The sequence below is a fragment of the Zingiber officinale genome, chromosome 3B, assembly GCF_018446385.1.
Source record: "Zingiber officinale cultivar Zhangliang chromosome 3B, Zo_v1.1, whole genome shotgun sequence".
Taxonomy (NCBI): domain Eukaryota; kingdom Viridiplantae; phylum Streptophyta; class Magnoliopsida; order Zingiberales; family Zingiberaceae; genus Zingiber; species Zingiber officinale.
In genome coordinates, this window is record NC_055991.1 from 5,092,607 (window position 1) to 5,109,010 (window position 16,404).

Here is a 16,404-nt window from a genome sequence, read left to right on the forward strand (position 1 = left end):
CCTACTTGAGCTTCCCAACACCAGATGTCCGGTCAACCTTGACCCACCTGGATCTCCATGTGTCTGGTTTTACTCACCAGATCTTTCCATCTGCCTAGCTTCACTCACTAGGGCTTTCCATATACCTGACTTCACTCACCAGGACTTTCCATCTACCTGACTTCACTCACTAGGGCTTTCACCTAGCTTCACTCACTAGGATTTCCCCACTGTTTGGCTTCACTCACCGGGATTTTCATCTGCCTATCTTCACTCACTAGGTCTTTCACCTGGCTTCACTCACCAAGATTTTTCAACTGTCTAACCTCCAATTAAGACTTTCTTAGTCAAGTATCCGATCAACTTTGACTTACTTGACTCTTCTTCACATCAAACTGGTCATCCCTTGACTAGAGGAGAATTGTATCAATAATCTCCTCAATTGGATGATTGTATCTGCAATCTCTATATATTCTCAAACATCGAAACCCAAATATCAAGACTCAAATTTGAGTCAACTCAACCTTAGTCAACTAGGTCAACCTTGACCTAGAGATATTGCACCAATAATGAGGACAACAGAAAGGAAGGGCCCTCGACCATATTTAATGTTTCTTATTTATTATTTATTTATATTTTTTGTTAAACATTTGTTTATTTTTATCAGATTATTTTTTATATAAATAAATGTATAAAATTTAAAATACTAATATAATTATAAATATTAAATTAAAATATTAATTAATATTATATATAGTGAATGAAATTATAAATAAAGATAAGTGGAAATTATAAATAAAAATAAGTAAATTGAAAAACTTATTAGAAAAGTTTATGATAGTGGAGATGAGTGTTTAAAAGGAGTGAGATTTTTCATTTTTGATATGTGATGGAATATAAATCTCTATAAGCGTTTTACGATTATGGATACTTAAGGGCTTTTCCTTCCTTATAAAATTATTTTTATACTAATTTACGTATTTAGTTTTCATTTTATCTCTTCTATCAATTCCTATTGTGTTGTATCGAAAGAACAATATTATTATAGTGTTTACATTTAGAAAATACATTATAATGATTGAAATTTATTATATGGTGGTGTTATTTTTTGAATACATATGGTAAAGGTGATTTACTCTCTCTCAATGTCCCTATCAATCCGTCCTTAAGTCAATAAAGAAAATATATATATATATATATATATATATATATATATATATATATATATATATATATATATATATAATTTAGGAGGGAGTTTAATATTAATGCTAAAGAATTTTCTTAAAAAAATTACACATGTATAATATATATATGTGTGGGTCATTTTAGAATCACGGCGATGAGATGAACTATTGAATTATTATGCACCAGATATGAAGTCATGACTTTCTAAAGATTTCTATCATGAGTCAATGTCATAAACCATGTGACAAGGTTTGACATTTATGTTTTCCTTTTAGCCTTTACCATTCATTTTTATTTGTGCACATTAAATGTTCACCAATATTCCATGTGATACGGGTATAATTATCCATTAAATTAGAAAATCACTAGGATAACAACAAGTGCTTCAAAGTTGGCAATTGGTAATGAGTGATCCTTGTGATCGATCGTCAAGTTGTGCTGCTCGCTTAAAGATCCATGAGGTCATATCTCATGCATTGTTATATAAACTTCTAATATTGAGCCGAAATATTAAGATTGTTCATGGCACATTGTAGTGTTTAATTATTATCCTCATATGGGAGAAGCAATCCATAAAAATTTCAAACTCTTCCGATGTAATATATCATGAATAAGATTTGAACCCTCATTATCTATAGAGCCCGCCCCATATTTTACCATTACACTATAGTTCAAGTCTTCAAGAGAGTCATCTTGTCCAACTCTACAAGGAACTTGGGTCAGAGCCTCATATCTTAAAGCAGAATTGATTAACTTCGGTTCGACTTGAGTTAAACATGAGGAGGGACTCAACTGTGTGGATGGGTAAATGGAAGAGAGGGGAAGACTCATGATGAGGGCGTGGATGAATGTGTGAGATTTTTTTCCTCTCTTTTCGCTTGATATATACTGTTTGTATGAGTGGATGGATGAATGTATGTTATTTTTTCTTATATCCAACTATACTGACTGTTGAGATTTCTTTTTTCCTATATATTTGACTTGAGCGTCAGAAAATTTTCGCCAAGATCCACCTTAACTCCCTTCCTACTCGCTTGTCAACAGTCAGTGGAAAAGCACTTGACTCAATGTCAATGATTATCGACCCCATAAGAGCCGATCTGATCTGATAAGGAAATACTTGGTCAGAAGCAATCCGACTCTGTCTCGTCTGATCTACTCGTGGTGACTGTCTAAAGTCTTTAGCTAGTTGGCTCATGACTCGATCTCAACCAATTCTATACCGAAAAGTGAATATATTTTCTTGGTGTGATACGCCACTTTTCAATTGCCACCAAACAAAAAGGTAAAGAATAAAGATGATGATATTCTTCAGTTTTTATTATTCCTCTCCTTCTCCAATGTACGAAATGGCCTACCTAGGCTTCGGATAATGCAGCTGTGGTTTAGTTTTTAAGTGGTTAATGAGGTATTTAAAAGTCCAATTCCAACTGCAGCTTATTATAAAAATTTTCTTCCAGTCGAACAATAATTTTAAAAACGCTGGCTGTTTAGATAGATACTAGTAAATATTTTCCGATTTATTTCAATGACTAATGGAAAATTTTTGCAAGATCAAATAATCAGAGGAATTAGATATCTGGATTAAAAAAAAAAACATTGAGGAGGTGGTAGTCTTGTTCTCCGAGTAAAAACAGGCGAATCAGTGGCATACGGGGAAAGGAAAGGGAAGGAGACAGCATTGTTTTTGTAAAGCCAAAAAATAATTTGAAATCCACAAGAGAAGGATTCGGGGGAGGTGGTATTGAGAGAAGCAGCAGTGGGTTATTGCCATATACGATATTGATGTGGGGAACAAATGCAATTCTGACAAGGAATAATAAGAAGAAGAGAACAAATTTAATTCTGACAAGGAATAATGAGATGAAGAGAAAAATAAGAATGATAAAATTTAGTTAGTTTTATTGATTAAATTTAGGATTGATTCAGTTTTATGGAAAATTTTCATCGGTCGTTAAAATAAATCGGGAAATATGCTTGACGAACAGTCTAGAAGTTCAATATTTTTTAGTTGCGCGTCTCATTTGAAAAAAAATTCTTATAAATACGTTATAATTAGAGATCAAATCATGGATATCTGAATGACAACTTAAATATTTTATCATGACATCATAACCTTAGGTGATAAAGAATAATAAGAAAATAATAAATTTAGTTAGCTTCATTGATTAATCTCAATTAATTTTATTGATTAATTAGAATGTTTGATCTGATTTTATAAAATTCTTTTATTGATTATTAAAATAAATCAAAAAATGTTCATAATAAACGACCAAAAAACCAAAAAGCCAAGTATTGTTTGATTTGACACCCAATTCAGGGAAAAAGACAAGGCAAGGAATAATAAGAGCATCTCGAGCTGGTGCGTGGCGAGGCTCATATGGTGGAGGAGATATCCATTATAATAAGATTACGTCCTGTCACCAATTATTAACATATATGCATATAATTAACCCCTGTTTTTTCCCGGTATAATAAAACCAGAACCGATATCCCAGGTATACTTGAACTTTTTCATATAATAAATGACATCGCAATTTTACGGGTATCTGTAACTACTGATCAATTTTTGTATTATTAAAAACACAAAATTGATGCCGAAAACAGCTTACAAGAAAGAGGGTAAATAAAGGGAAAACAAAAAATTGATAGCTTTTGTAATCTGTGCAGATACAAAGCAGTATCATGATTATTTGTCTGCTATTCAAAGAATCTGTAAAATGGAACTAAACGATCTCAGTGGGCTGATTCATCCATCCTCAAGCAACTGCCGCACTAAGAAAGTTGCTTCCTGTATAAAAGCACGAATTCGAAGAGTGCTAGGTCAGGTGCTTTCCTGAAAATACAACAGGAACAGTCAAAATAGAAATGCCAAATTCAAACGGGTTAAAAGCCATGAACTAATGAACTATGACTATTCCAAACAAACACAGGAAGGAGGTACAGTGCCTTTATTTTGATAGCCAACTAAAATAATGTGCAGTCAGGGCATTTTGAGCATAACATGGTAAATGCTTAAAATATCAACCAAGAATCAAGAAAAAAGTTAATACATGAAATTCTCATTCTTACTGATGATAGATATAAAGCCAAAGCATTCGTCTGGCACCTTGAGTACGCAATTTAAACCATTTTATGAAGTCGATCCTAAAATAAAACAATTAATTTAATAAGCATGGCACAAGGCTAGAGTGAAGCTATATCTTATTAGGCAATACATACAAAAAGTTACTAAGGTTGAGACAAAATATTATATATATATAACTAAGGTTGAGACAAAATAATATATATATATATATATATATATATATATATATATATATATATATATGGAAACTTGAACTTTTTGTTCTCACATCAGCAAAAATAAAATAAAAATAAAAATCAGATTGAATATTTTTTTCTCCTCCAGTCTTAGATAGTTTTAATAACTGCATTTTAGAATAAAACATGGTCTTTCAATATTGCAATTTTCTTGCAGCCTACTCCTTTCATTCCTTCTCATAAACTAGATCGGAAATCTACCATATTGGAAAGCTCAAAGACTGGATTTCTTACTTAGCTACTAGAAAAAGTTCACAGGCTCATGGTTTTCAGCTTATCTTTGAAGAAATGTTAAAAAATCTTTTGGGGTTTTTCCCAGATTGGATTTTTTTCATATTGATCTCTTAAATGAGCAAGCACTCAATTCTGAGGTCGAACTCAACAAATGACAAAGGGGCAAGATCAGCAAATAGCCACCGGAGAGGTAACTTGAATTAGGAAATGTAAAGTTTTACTCTTCTACTTCCTTGATCGTGTTTCCTTATTGTTATTTTTATTTGTTCTGATTGTTGAAAGACAAAAATATGCACTAATATGAAATTCTTACCTAGTTTAACAATTCATTACATGATATGCATTTTATAGATGCAAATATTATTGGAGCTCTAGTGCAACATAGAATAAATCATTTACTTGAACAATTAATTAGAGCATCCACATTAGCTTCTTTATCCAAAATGCATAATTTAGTGTAAAAAAATTATTTTATTAAATTTGGATATCCACTTTTCACTGCATCATATATCAACTTCCATATTTTTTCTCTTTCCTCTATAATTTTAGGGAATGAAATTCATTCCCTAAATTTAGAGAGGTACTATTCATGAATGCAAAATTTAGGGAATTGATAGGGTAACTGATGCAAAGATTTTTTAGTTAACCTATCCAAATTTTAGAATCAAATCTTCAGATAGGGTAACTGATGTGGATGCTCTTACTCCTTATAACAAAGTTTCAATAATGATAAAAAAAACATTAACTCCAACTCTACTTTAGGTCATTTTATATCCTGGGAGTAATTTCTTCTTTGTTGGGCTTTAATTTTAGAAATTCCTCTCTAGTAGAAGTTTATATTCTGATTCTAGCATGCAGTCATCTAATGAAAAATGAATTACTTATATGCAAGTATTTGGGTCTAAATCAATTACTATGCAATTATGAGAAATAGTTAAACTTATTTTAGTTTCATTAGTCTTTGTTGTAATCATATAATTCATTATCAGAACTGATATGATTTCATATGTTTAATTTTTAAAGCACAAAATTACAATTTGTTATTTGTTAAGAAAATGTCAATTATACTTGAGTGTTTCCCTCGAACTGATTTTATACTTTAAACTTTTTAGTACTATTTCAGAATTATTATATTAATTAAGATTTTCCTTTCTATAATTTACTATTCAGATTATATTTTCTTCAATTGTATCATACTATGATTTAAATATTCCATTTCATTTATATAATAGTGCTAATTTATATTTAAAACATATAATAATGCATGAATCAACCAAATTTAGTTAGAATTAATTCAGTTAATTATATGTAAAATTTATATATCAAAATGCATTTATTCTCTTTTAAAAAAATTTGTCAATCAAATTTCTATATTCACATTTATATTTGTTATAATTTTATTTAATATATCATAAGTAATGCGAATTTAAGAATAACAAAATTGTTTTAAATTTTTACTAATTTTGATTAATTTATTTATTAATATGTAAAGTCTTTAGTTCTTGCTTTTTTGAATATTTAATTTTTATATTATTTTATAAATCATACTAATTGTGCATCAGGCAGAGCAATGACTTGTTACTCAAAAGAATGAAATCTAAAAAAAAATGTTCTTAAAAGAGAGTGATAGCAGTAAGCTATAGTAGATGATAAAAGAAAAGAAAATAGCAAATGATATCAATAAGTTCAAAGAGAACAAATATACATATTTACATGATTTAAGATTTCATTTGATTGGAGTTGAAGGCATGGAGGAACCAAGACCAAAGAAAACTCAATAAAGTAATAGTTAAAAGTGATGTAGAAGATCAAGATGTTAACAACATTATCATTTTAAAAGCGAAGTAATAAGATCCACATAGTTGATTCCATGTAATAGGACTCACTGTGGTCAGTTATTATATTCATGCTTATCCACAAACTCTTTGTGGGCCGAAAGAACACAGTTCATCTAAACTAAACCAAATGCAATAACATTATGTCTGAACTCTGAACATCAATAATTCTATGATAGTAATTAGACAGTGAATTAGATATCCATAGTTGAATCGAGCTTCATGATACTTGTGTCAGTAATGATGATATGTTCTCATATACATCCATTACCAAAAAGATTAAACCTGGCCCCTTTTGTGCAGAAGAAAGAATTTATAAATGAAGAGGAGTTCAAATTCAAAAAAAAAAAATTGAAGTTGACCAACCTTGTGAAAGCCGCACATTTGAATGAACAATAGCATCAAGGTCCTTTGGCACTTGCCATCCTTTAGGATAAACAAGATTTCTAGATTCTATATGAAGATGCCAATTCATGATCGTCGAGCAACCCTTTGGTAGCCCTTCCATTTGACTTTCATCCTCTACAATCTGCTCTATGAATGTAGTCTCCTAAAAACAAATGACAGTTTGATAGTAGCCAATGACCATACGCGGTTCATAAGTTTTACTGGTTCACATACCAAAAAAACAATAAAGATTCATGGCCAGAAGCAGAAAGTCAAAAGAATGGAGCTTGGACCTTTTCTTACTGTTTGCCAATAATAAATAGCTTTCCTTTTATCTAAAACTAAGGGACAAAAGAATATTGAGAATTTCGGATGTTCTACAATGCATCAAATTTTGTTCAGAGCAACAATATTTTAAAGGAAATAATACCTGAAATCCCTCTTTCACGGAGTCTAGTTGCCTAATGGCATCTGAGTTTGGACGGTGCCATATCCTGGGGTCCCAAATTATTGTGCTATTGAACGCAAATCCAGACATATCAACATGAAATCTCCTAAGTCTCTTACTTTTCTCATTAGTATGCCATCCTATTACTTGACTTCCATTGCATACCGGACCTTCTAGTATGGCCTTATTTTTGCTTTGAGAGAGCATTGCAACAGGCCAAACACCAAATCTCCTGGAAATGCAAATAAAACAGATTAAGACTTAACTGGTACAAGAAAGTAAGATTTTTTACTTTCTTATTTACCATAATACATAGTCAATACTAGAAGAGGATTGAGAATGATTGGCCAGCACAAAGCCGAAAAGTGCTGATTAAGGAGGCAGTCAGGTGGAGAACTTCAGCAATTGCTGATTTGAATAAACATTCAGGCTCAAGCCCAAGAAAATAATTGTCATGTAAAAATTCTGTAAATACTGACCTTAACTTCTAACTGGACATGCATGATTTATCTCAGTTTCATATCATTGAATGTGAATATTGTTCTCTCCTTATTACAATCAGGTTAGTTTTTATTGTAAGTATGGGGTTTTTTTATGGAAAATCTGATCTCACTCGTCGACACTGCAAAAATGGTGCAATTACTGTATATATTATATGGTGACAACAGTGAAATGAGCCAGAAATATTTGATTTCAGTTGTATTTATCTCTTTCACATTGCATTGCTTGTCCTAAGTCTATTGATCACATATTTTCCAATGTTCTCTCTCCTCAAATTTAAGTGCTTATGGTTATGGGAATCAATTCCAACCTGTTTGATGAATGAGAGAACAAAATAATTGGTTGTTTGGGGCTCTAATTCTAAGTCAAAAAATTCACCAATCTTTCACTCTATTACTGCTTTACTCTCATGTTTTTTTGGACTTTTCATAATAATGCAGAGGAAAGGGCAGGCCCTATCATGATAATCATAGGGTACTAGATCACACAAGCCTGCTTGTCAAAATCATGTTGCTTGAAGGAACTATGAGACCTAAGATGAATTTTGTATTCATGGACTCCTCCAGACAAGGCTGGCAAAAGATTTAACACAGATGTCTCTTAACATCCACAAAATGTTGATAGAGAGATGCTACTTTCGTCTTTGGTAATATATTGAAAAGAAGGATGGACATAATTAGGACTTTTAACTTCAAAGCCAAGAGTCATTTAAAAGTTAATAATGATATTAATTCCAAGAGATTCATAATTTAAATGGCATGTCGGATTGTAGATATTGTTATTAATGGTGTATGCTTCTCAAAAGTCCAGTTTTCCAGGCCATGGCTTTTACTTTTGATAGCCAAAGTCTGAGAACCATTTGTTTGGGAATGCAAGAATTTTGCAGATGATGCTGCTGTATCTCAAGTTCTAGCATTCAAGCTATAGTCATTGCTTCTTAGAGATTTAAGTATATCTGTTCTTTAAGAATGACAATTGGGTGGCACGGGTATAATTAGAATAATACGTTTTTTTTTTCAAAAAAAAAAGCAAAAAGGATGGCTAGGCATGAGGCTCCCATTAATATTTTCAGGAGGAACACAATAGGCCATGCATGTTTGAAATGGACCGTCTTGGAACCTGAATTGAACTAATAGTATTGAAAAAAATCACAGATTTGTACTTTTTCTTTCATATATATCGAACTTTAAAACTGTCTAATTTTGAAAGAATATACTAAATTGAAGACTGACCCACCTAGTGGAATAAGACTTGATTGTTGTTGTTGTTGTATACTAAATTGAAGACACACTGATCTCAATGAACCAACGTGTAATGAAAATATTCTTTGCCTTTCATTAATCAGAATGTCTCCTACAGGCTTAGGCAATCCTAGTGTAAACAATATATGAACATTAAGAATAGACTATTTGCTTCTTTGTCACATCAGCAATCAACATCGACTCCATGATTCCACATCAGTAGTGAAGAAGAGTAATGCATTTTACGTAATTTAAATTATGTTTTAGGTTTTATTTGAACAAGTCATTGGTCACAATTATAATTTCCTTTAATAAGGAGTCAATCCATTATGAAGTATGAACCAAGTATTATATATATACACCACACATGCCAAAGCCTGTGCCATGTTGGCATAATAAAATCATTATCAACATGGCTGACACAATGGCGGCACAGGCGAGATTATCTTGCTGTCAAATGTTAGGTTTTGCCATTTTGGTAATTTACTAGAAAGATAAGTTTTGGCCCCCGAAGCAACATGAGATTTACTATATTATGTATATTTAATACTTTAGAGCAATGATAGGGAGCCAAAGTCTAATGCCAAAATATTTACATTTTTATCCACTCTTCTACTTTGCCTGATTCTAAGTAGATACAAATTCTATAGAGGATGAAATAAAAACATGCATTATCTTCTCCTCTCAAAGAATACACAGTGATCTTGTGCTCTCTCAATCCATGGACACAATAGATCTGCTCTTGTTGTGTGGTCCATAACAAATATCTAGTTGGAATGTTCACCTCTCACATAAGCATCCAAAAAACTGTTAAATGGATTAAAAACTATTTCACGCACAGGCCCATGTCTGTTGAGCTGGAAAAGGTTAATCTTGCTTGAGTACCTAACTCTAACGCGCACTAGCAACTCAACTAGTCATTGATGATGATCTAATCATCATCAAAGTGGTTATTAGTCCCAACTATTTGTGATTAATTATAGAGGTCTAACTCCTCCATGTTGAGCTCAGTGTAAGGTCATATCACTCATATATTCCACTCTCTTGAGTGAGTTTTAACTACATTAACAGAGTTACAGAGTTTTCTTTGATCTCCCTCTCCTAATACCTTTCTTTATAACAATTGAATTTGTATAACTATAAAACACATTGACCGTCTCGAATATGTGCATAGCATCTTAGCATATCGCCTTGTTTTATTGCATATTAAAGATACTCCTAATTGCACTTATATAACAGTATTTTTATTTTCTTTATTAATCCCACTTGATCATCTTAGCATTGTCTTTGACGCCCTAATTTGTTGTATTCATTATTTTTCGAACAGTAACTCTTGATCCATTGTTAAAGTTTTAGTGCAATGCCCATGTTGCTAATTTGGGGCACCACTTTCAATTTGCTAAGGGTCCATCAGAAGGGCATCTTTATCTATCAGTCACATTAGTCAATTTACATTAGGTTATTTAACCACGTATATTTCTCTCAGAATTTTTTCCCCTTATTTTCATTGTTCGGGGAGCCTTTTACTTTGATAAAACAAACTAAAATTTTAAAAGGTCATATTATCAACAAGTTCAAACAATGCCATTTGTTTGGAAAGGAGATGCTAGATTGCTTTCCCAAAATGGACACTGTTTTCCCATTTCCACTCATTGTTTCTACATCTTTATTGATTTACTTTTTGCTGATTCTCCCAATAGATACATTGACACAAAATGAAGGCATAGGTAAAGCAATAACTATGATGAAAAGAAGCAAGAACTTCAATTTGAAATTTTGTTTTTTTAGTAAGGAATTTGTTGGTAATAGTCCAGTAAGGTATAAGAACACTAAAAATACGTGATTCGGCACCTGATTTTCCTCAGTTGCTCGAACAGCTCAAGTGAGTAGATGTTATCGTCATCGGCGAAGTACACAATCCCATCCAGGCGGTGCTTCTGGATATGCTCGAGTGCTGTGTTTCGCTGATGAACGCCTCTGTCCTTGACATTGGTTGTGTTCTTATTGCAGACAAGATGTCTGCACATAACTCCGGCATCCACGAGGATCTGCGAGGTCTCCGCAGAAGCCACGTGCATCTCCACCACGATCCAAAGAAGCGGAGGAGGCACCAAGCGCAGCGTTTGCCCCAGCCGGTTCAGGTAGTAACCCTGGGAGGCGCGGTTGTACGTGGGCGTGACGACGATCAGCAGCTTCCCACTGCGCGATGGATCCGTTAGCTCATCCGTGGCGTGCGTCCTGCCTTCCGACGGCTGGATCTCGATCTCCTGACGACCAGAGGGTAGAAGGGCTACTAAATCGTGGCGCGGAAGGTTAATCATACTTATGGAGGAAATGGTGGGAGAAAAGAAGGGGAGGTCATCAAGCTCCGGGAAGGGGTAGAGGCCGAAGAGAAAACCGAGGAGGAAGAAGATGAGCAAGCGGAAAAGGTGGCGCTTCCATGGATTGCTATGATGCTGTGGCTTAGCACGGGAGGCGAAGAGAGAGTAAGGAGGAGCGGAAGAGTCGCTGGAGTGCTGCCGGCCGGGGTTGAGGTAAGGAAGCCCTTGATGGTGGTGAAGAGGCCGATCATTGACGGCGTTAGCTGCCGATTGAGCTCGACGGACCGATGGCATGTAATCAAGAGAGTGAGCGACTCTTTATCATCTGAATCGGAGGGAGAACGGCGAGAGCGAGAGGAGACAAGATTCTCGGCGATTGGGATGAAGACGGAGATGGAGCGCCATGGCAGCAACAAGTGCTCGCTTGACAAGCCGCCCAAGTAAACACGACTGGTAATTCATCTGGCCAAACCCACTACTAAATCGGTGGGCCTAGTCTTCTCCTCTATCCTTCCTCTTCTCCCCAACTAAACGGAGTCTTATCGGGATTCATAAAAGGGGTCCACAGCTTCTCCCTCCCTCTGCGTCTTCTCCGACGTTTTTTTTTCACTTGTGCGGCGTCCGACGAGCGACGTTTGGTGTTTCCTGTCCTCTCCTCCGACCTATGCGAGGGGAAGATCCGCTGCCTTTTGCCGATCTGCGAACCGTGTCGCCGGACAAGTCTCGTGCACAGCCATCGACGCCGTAGAGCCTTGCCCTTGTGTCAGTCTTGCACTCCGCGGCTGCTCGTCCTTCCTTCGTGACCAGAAGGCGGCGATTGGTGGGCGATCAGACCTTTCGAGTCGAACGCCGCGAGTTTAAGCATCAGGTGCACCGAATCCTCTGCCTTATTCTGCAGCGAGCTTTTTATTCCCTTTTCCCCCTTGGATCGCTAACGACTTGGCTGGTTGGTGGGGAACCTGGAGTTGGTATTATTCCCGTTCGTTTCCATTGTAAATGCTCCCTCAATCTCTCGTCTTCTTCAATTTAGGGCATCATTTGTAGGGAGTCAATTGCCTGTGAACTACGAATCTAAGTTGAGGTTTTGGCGTTGTCAAAACCCCTTTACTCAAGGTGGAGTCGTCACTTTGTCTAGGGCACCACCGTTGGGTGGAGTTCCAACCAAAGAGGGGGGACATTGTCGATGACCATTTGACAGGAAAGAAGATGGTGTTATGCGTCGACAAATTCTGTCGCCAAATTTTCTCTAAAATCGAGTTGTGCTTGTGAATCTTTATTCGCTGAGTTGTTCTGTGCGTATGAATCGAACATCTAAGGTGAGGCTGTGTTTTTCTCCTGTATGTGGGGATTAAAACAATGAATAGGGTAGTTCTGAATTGAAACCTAAAGAGCGGAAGTTTGTGAACAAGTCACGAGCCATGTGATCATCATCTTTGGATTCAAAAATCCTAAATACCATAAGTTAGCTTTTAACCTAGATTTTGGCGAGTTGTAAAGGTTTTGGTTGAAATTCTAACTCAACAAAGGCCCTTTATATTTGTCCCTTTATATCTTTTTGATTCCTTTAGTTGATCAACTTCTTGTATACTTATTCTTTGTGTGTTCATGGCATGATTACTTAATATATTATGCCTGTTGCTTATATGGGTACATGTTTGTAGTACCTCTCTTGTATTGATGGATGCATGCTTAAGAATATATATGCTTATATTGGTCATTCATCTGTTGAGATTATTTTTATTATTTGTTTGACATGCCATTTGTGATATTTTTGGGAAAGTATTGCATAGTTGTTATACATGGTCGTTTAGATTAGTTAGGGCATGATCAGTGGGTTTACTTGCATGAAATAAATGCCATATTTGTTATACATAATCCATAGATATGTTAGGGCATGATGAGTTAGTTTACTTGTATCTTTGTCTTAATTTGAGGGGCTTTTAGCCCAGTTTCTGTACAAGGCCTATGGTCTCTCTATCTATATATATAGATAGTGCTTCTAATCAGTCAACATGGTAATCTCGCCAAACAATTTTGGCCAACAATTTAGTATTAATTTTTTTTTTCAGTTCTTGGCATTTGTTATTGCTTTGTAGGGATTTGACCACAAAATCAATAGAGGTCGTGACTTTCTTCCACATTGACACACTGCAACTTTCTGATTTGACAACTAACTCTTGCAAATGCCATCTTGAAATGGATACTGCCCATGAATTTGTTGATATTGTTGCCTCCAAGGGCTAATCTCGTCAATCCTGCAAGTACATTTGGTCAACTAAGAGACTGGCATCTCCTTCCATCGATTTGTCTTGCTGTTTCCTCTTTTGAATCTTTAACTATGAACCATGACATGTACAAGTTATTTCGAATTACATGTCTACTAGTTGTGTCTATCCAGTCACAATCTAATTCTCCACATCATAGTGGTGGTGATCATTTCTTTTTTCATGGCCAATTATCATAGGTCATCATTGCCTATAGTTTGGCTGGACCTTTGCTCATTTCATCAGCTTCACCTTTGTTGATAGATTTGAATTCAATCATGGCATCATTGGTGGGCTAGTGGATTTCTTCTCTTTGGTATGCTAAATTGCTGCTTAATACTTACAAAGATTCACTTTTATGCTTCTCTTCTTTCCCCATAACCTTCTCGACCGACCAACCCTCTAATGCTAAGGATTGTTCATGGTTATCTCTTGGTATATGCTTCATGCATTGTCCAGTCAGCCTATAATATCATCTAAAGGGATGCTCTTTTGGCATATTGGTTCAGTCTATCTAGGGACTGCCATGACTCCAATGACAGTCAAATTCTTGGATGGCTTACCTTTCATAGCCCTCTCTGCACTAAAGATTTGCCTGCAGCTCTCCAACGTCAACATCCTGGTTCCCTCATCAACATTTCATCCAGCTGATTGACACCTCTGCAAATGGAAAACTGCTTAATTATCTTGCTTTGATGCTCTTGCTGTTTTAGGTTGCTAGATTCTGAACATCCTCATCACTCCGTTTGACATAATCCTATTGTTTGGAAAAAAAAAATATATATTGCAATTTCATTGACTTCAAAATTTCAAATCTGATTTAATAATTTAAGCTCATGCTTGGCCCATTCTCAGTGGCTCCATGAAGACTAATATAGCAAATTTAGCTCATCTTATAAGATATTGTAGAAAATTTTGGAGCTTATAGATTCTTTTTATTTGACTTGCCAACTATTATCATTCTAGCATGCCTCACTAAAACAAACATTTATAACGTTTGCAAAATGATTGGTTTTTTCTTTCTCACTGGTTTCTCTGGTGGTATCTTTCATCAGAGTTAATTGTGGCTTGATTTGATATTAGACTTCTACATAAAACAATACCATGCTAGTCATTCGCACATGATACTGAAAGGTTGGCCTTTCCTACACAACAGGGACATTGTAGGCTTTCTTTAATTTCTGTTATCTGTCATCATCAGAACATTTAACTCAAGAAATGGAAGAAGCGGAATCATTCTCCAACCCTTCATTCTTGCAAGATGTATCTACCAGAGCATCAGAGAGATCAGGCGGCGACGAATCACCAGCAGTGGCACAGTTAAGAAAGCTCCTCTTCCGTCGGATTCTTATAGGAGCGAGTGATGGACGATTCTTTCTAGGGACGTTTCATTGCATTGACAAACAAGGCAATATCATCCTTCAGGATGCGGTGGAGTATCGTCACACCAGGCGATCTGGAGATCCATCTCCAATGGAACAGAGATGCCTTGGACTCATTCTGATCCCTGCCAGCTGCCGCACCTCATGCCATGCCGAATGCTCTATAGACGAGCAAATATCTTTCCTATCAATTAATAAATGATAGCAAATTGAGTTTCTAGTACAATAAAAAGGTATAAATCATCTGCTACTTGTATTTTTTTAAAAGCAATTCTCCGAATTGCTTTATTCTGTGAGTGCAACTTTATTTTAATTCCTCGCATGTCTCCTAGTAAACATGTAGATGATAATTGTCTACATCTTTAATCTCGACAAACTGAAATTACCATTTCTATTGATGAGAAATCACAGATGATGTTCTAGACTTGATTGATAGACCATCTTTTTATATATTTTTTTGTTTTCTGATAAAAAGGACGGCGGATGAGAGAGAATAGATGGATAAAGGATTGCTGATCCCTCCATCCATTTATTTATTTATTTATTTATTTTAATAATTCAGGTGTTTGAATTTCATTCTATTAATTCTGGAGGTGGAGGTAGACTTTTTTTTTTTTTTTTTTTAATTTGTCTATTGGGTAAATCTAGAGCGTAATTTTTGCACATTTAGTATGAATCTTGGCCTTCTTATTACTCTTTTGAGTGTTTTATTCTCCTCCTGGTTTGATTCCTCAGTTCTGTCTTTCGTGTTACTTGGAACTAATATTGAGAATAACGGCCTTAGTCCTTACCCTCTCCCTCTTCTTGGAGTTGCTAGAATGTTGTTAGAAATCTCTCCCAAAGCACCTCCTCTCACTGTATATTATTGATTGTTAGATTCCAGTGGTTAATCGGACATTTAAAGTTTGAATCTCGGTTGTGATATACTATAAAAATTTTCTAACTTAAAGAATGCTATTTGGATTAACTTCATGAGCATTTCTCTATTTATTTTAATAGTCGGTTGAAAATTTTTATGGATCGGATTAGTCAATTCTAACCTACGGGATTAATCGATTTGTGCCGGATTAAAAAAAATATCATTTTGAATAATTATATATACTTTTAAAAATAAAAATGGCACAAAGTCTTGTTAAAAGTAGGGCTATAATTTAGCGAGCTGATGCGAGCTCGAGTTTGAGAAAACTACAAAAGCTTGACTGGAGCTTGATTGAGCTTGTGAGTTTGAGATCGAGCTCAAGTTAAGTTTGAGTCTGACTTAGAAAAATAAATTAAAAGCAGGTTCAAGTGGGGATTCAAA

General features: G+C 35.0%; 1 protein-coding gene across 5 annotated transcripts; it reads right to left on the bottom strand.

Moving 5' to 3' along the window:
* Window positions 1-3,723: 3,723 nt before the first annotated feature.
* On the bottom strand, window positions 3,724-12,519 carry LOC122055631 (probable beta-1,4-xylosyltransferase IRX9H). Of its 5 annotated transcripts, none has more exons than XR_006132906.1 (5): window positions 10,989-12,519; window positions 7,378-7,627; window positions 6,927-7,110; window positions 4,240-4,314; window positions 3,724-4,003 (listed from the first exon to the last, which is right to left on the bottom strand). XR_006132906.1 is itself a non-coding variant. In XM_042617156.1 (4 exons), the coding sequence occupies exons 1-4, from the start codon at window positions 11,750-11,752 to the stop codon at window positions 3,927-3,929; spliced, it is 1,227 nt and encodes a 408-aa protein (XP_042473090.1). In that variant the 5' UTR covers window positions 11,753-12,519; the 3' UTR covers window positions 3,724-3,926. The 5 variants fall into 5 exon arrangements, 3 of the variants coding, with proteins under 3 accessions (XP_042473090.1, XP_042473089.1, XP_042473091.1); XR_006132907.1 differs by having other exon boundaries at window positions 4,221-4,314; XM_042617156.1 differs by lacking the exon at window positions 4,240-4,314 and having other exon boundaries at window positions 3,724-3,958; window positions 6,927-7,107.
* Between the last annotated feature and the right edge of the window lie 3,885 nt (window positions 12,520-16,404).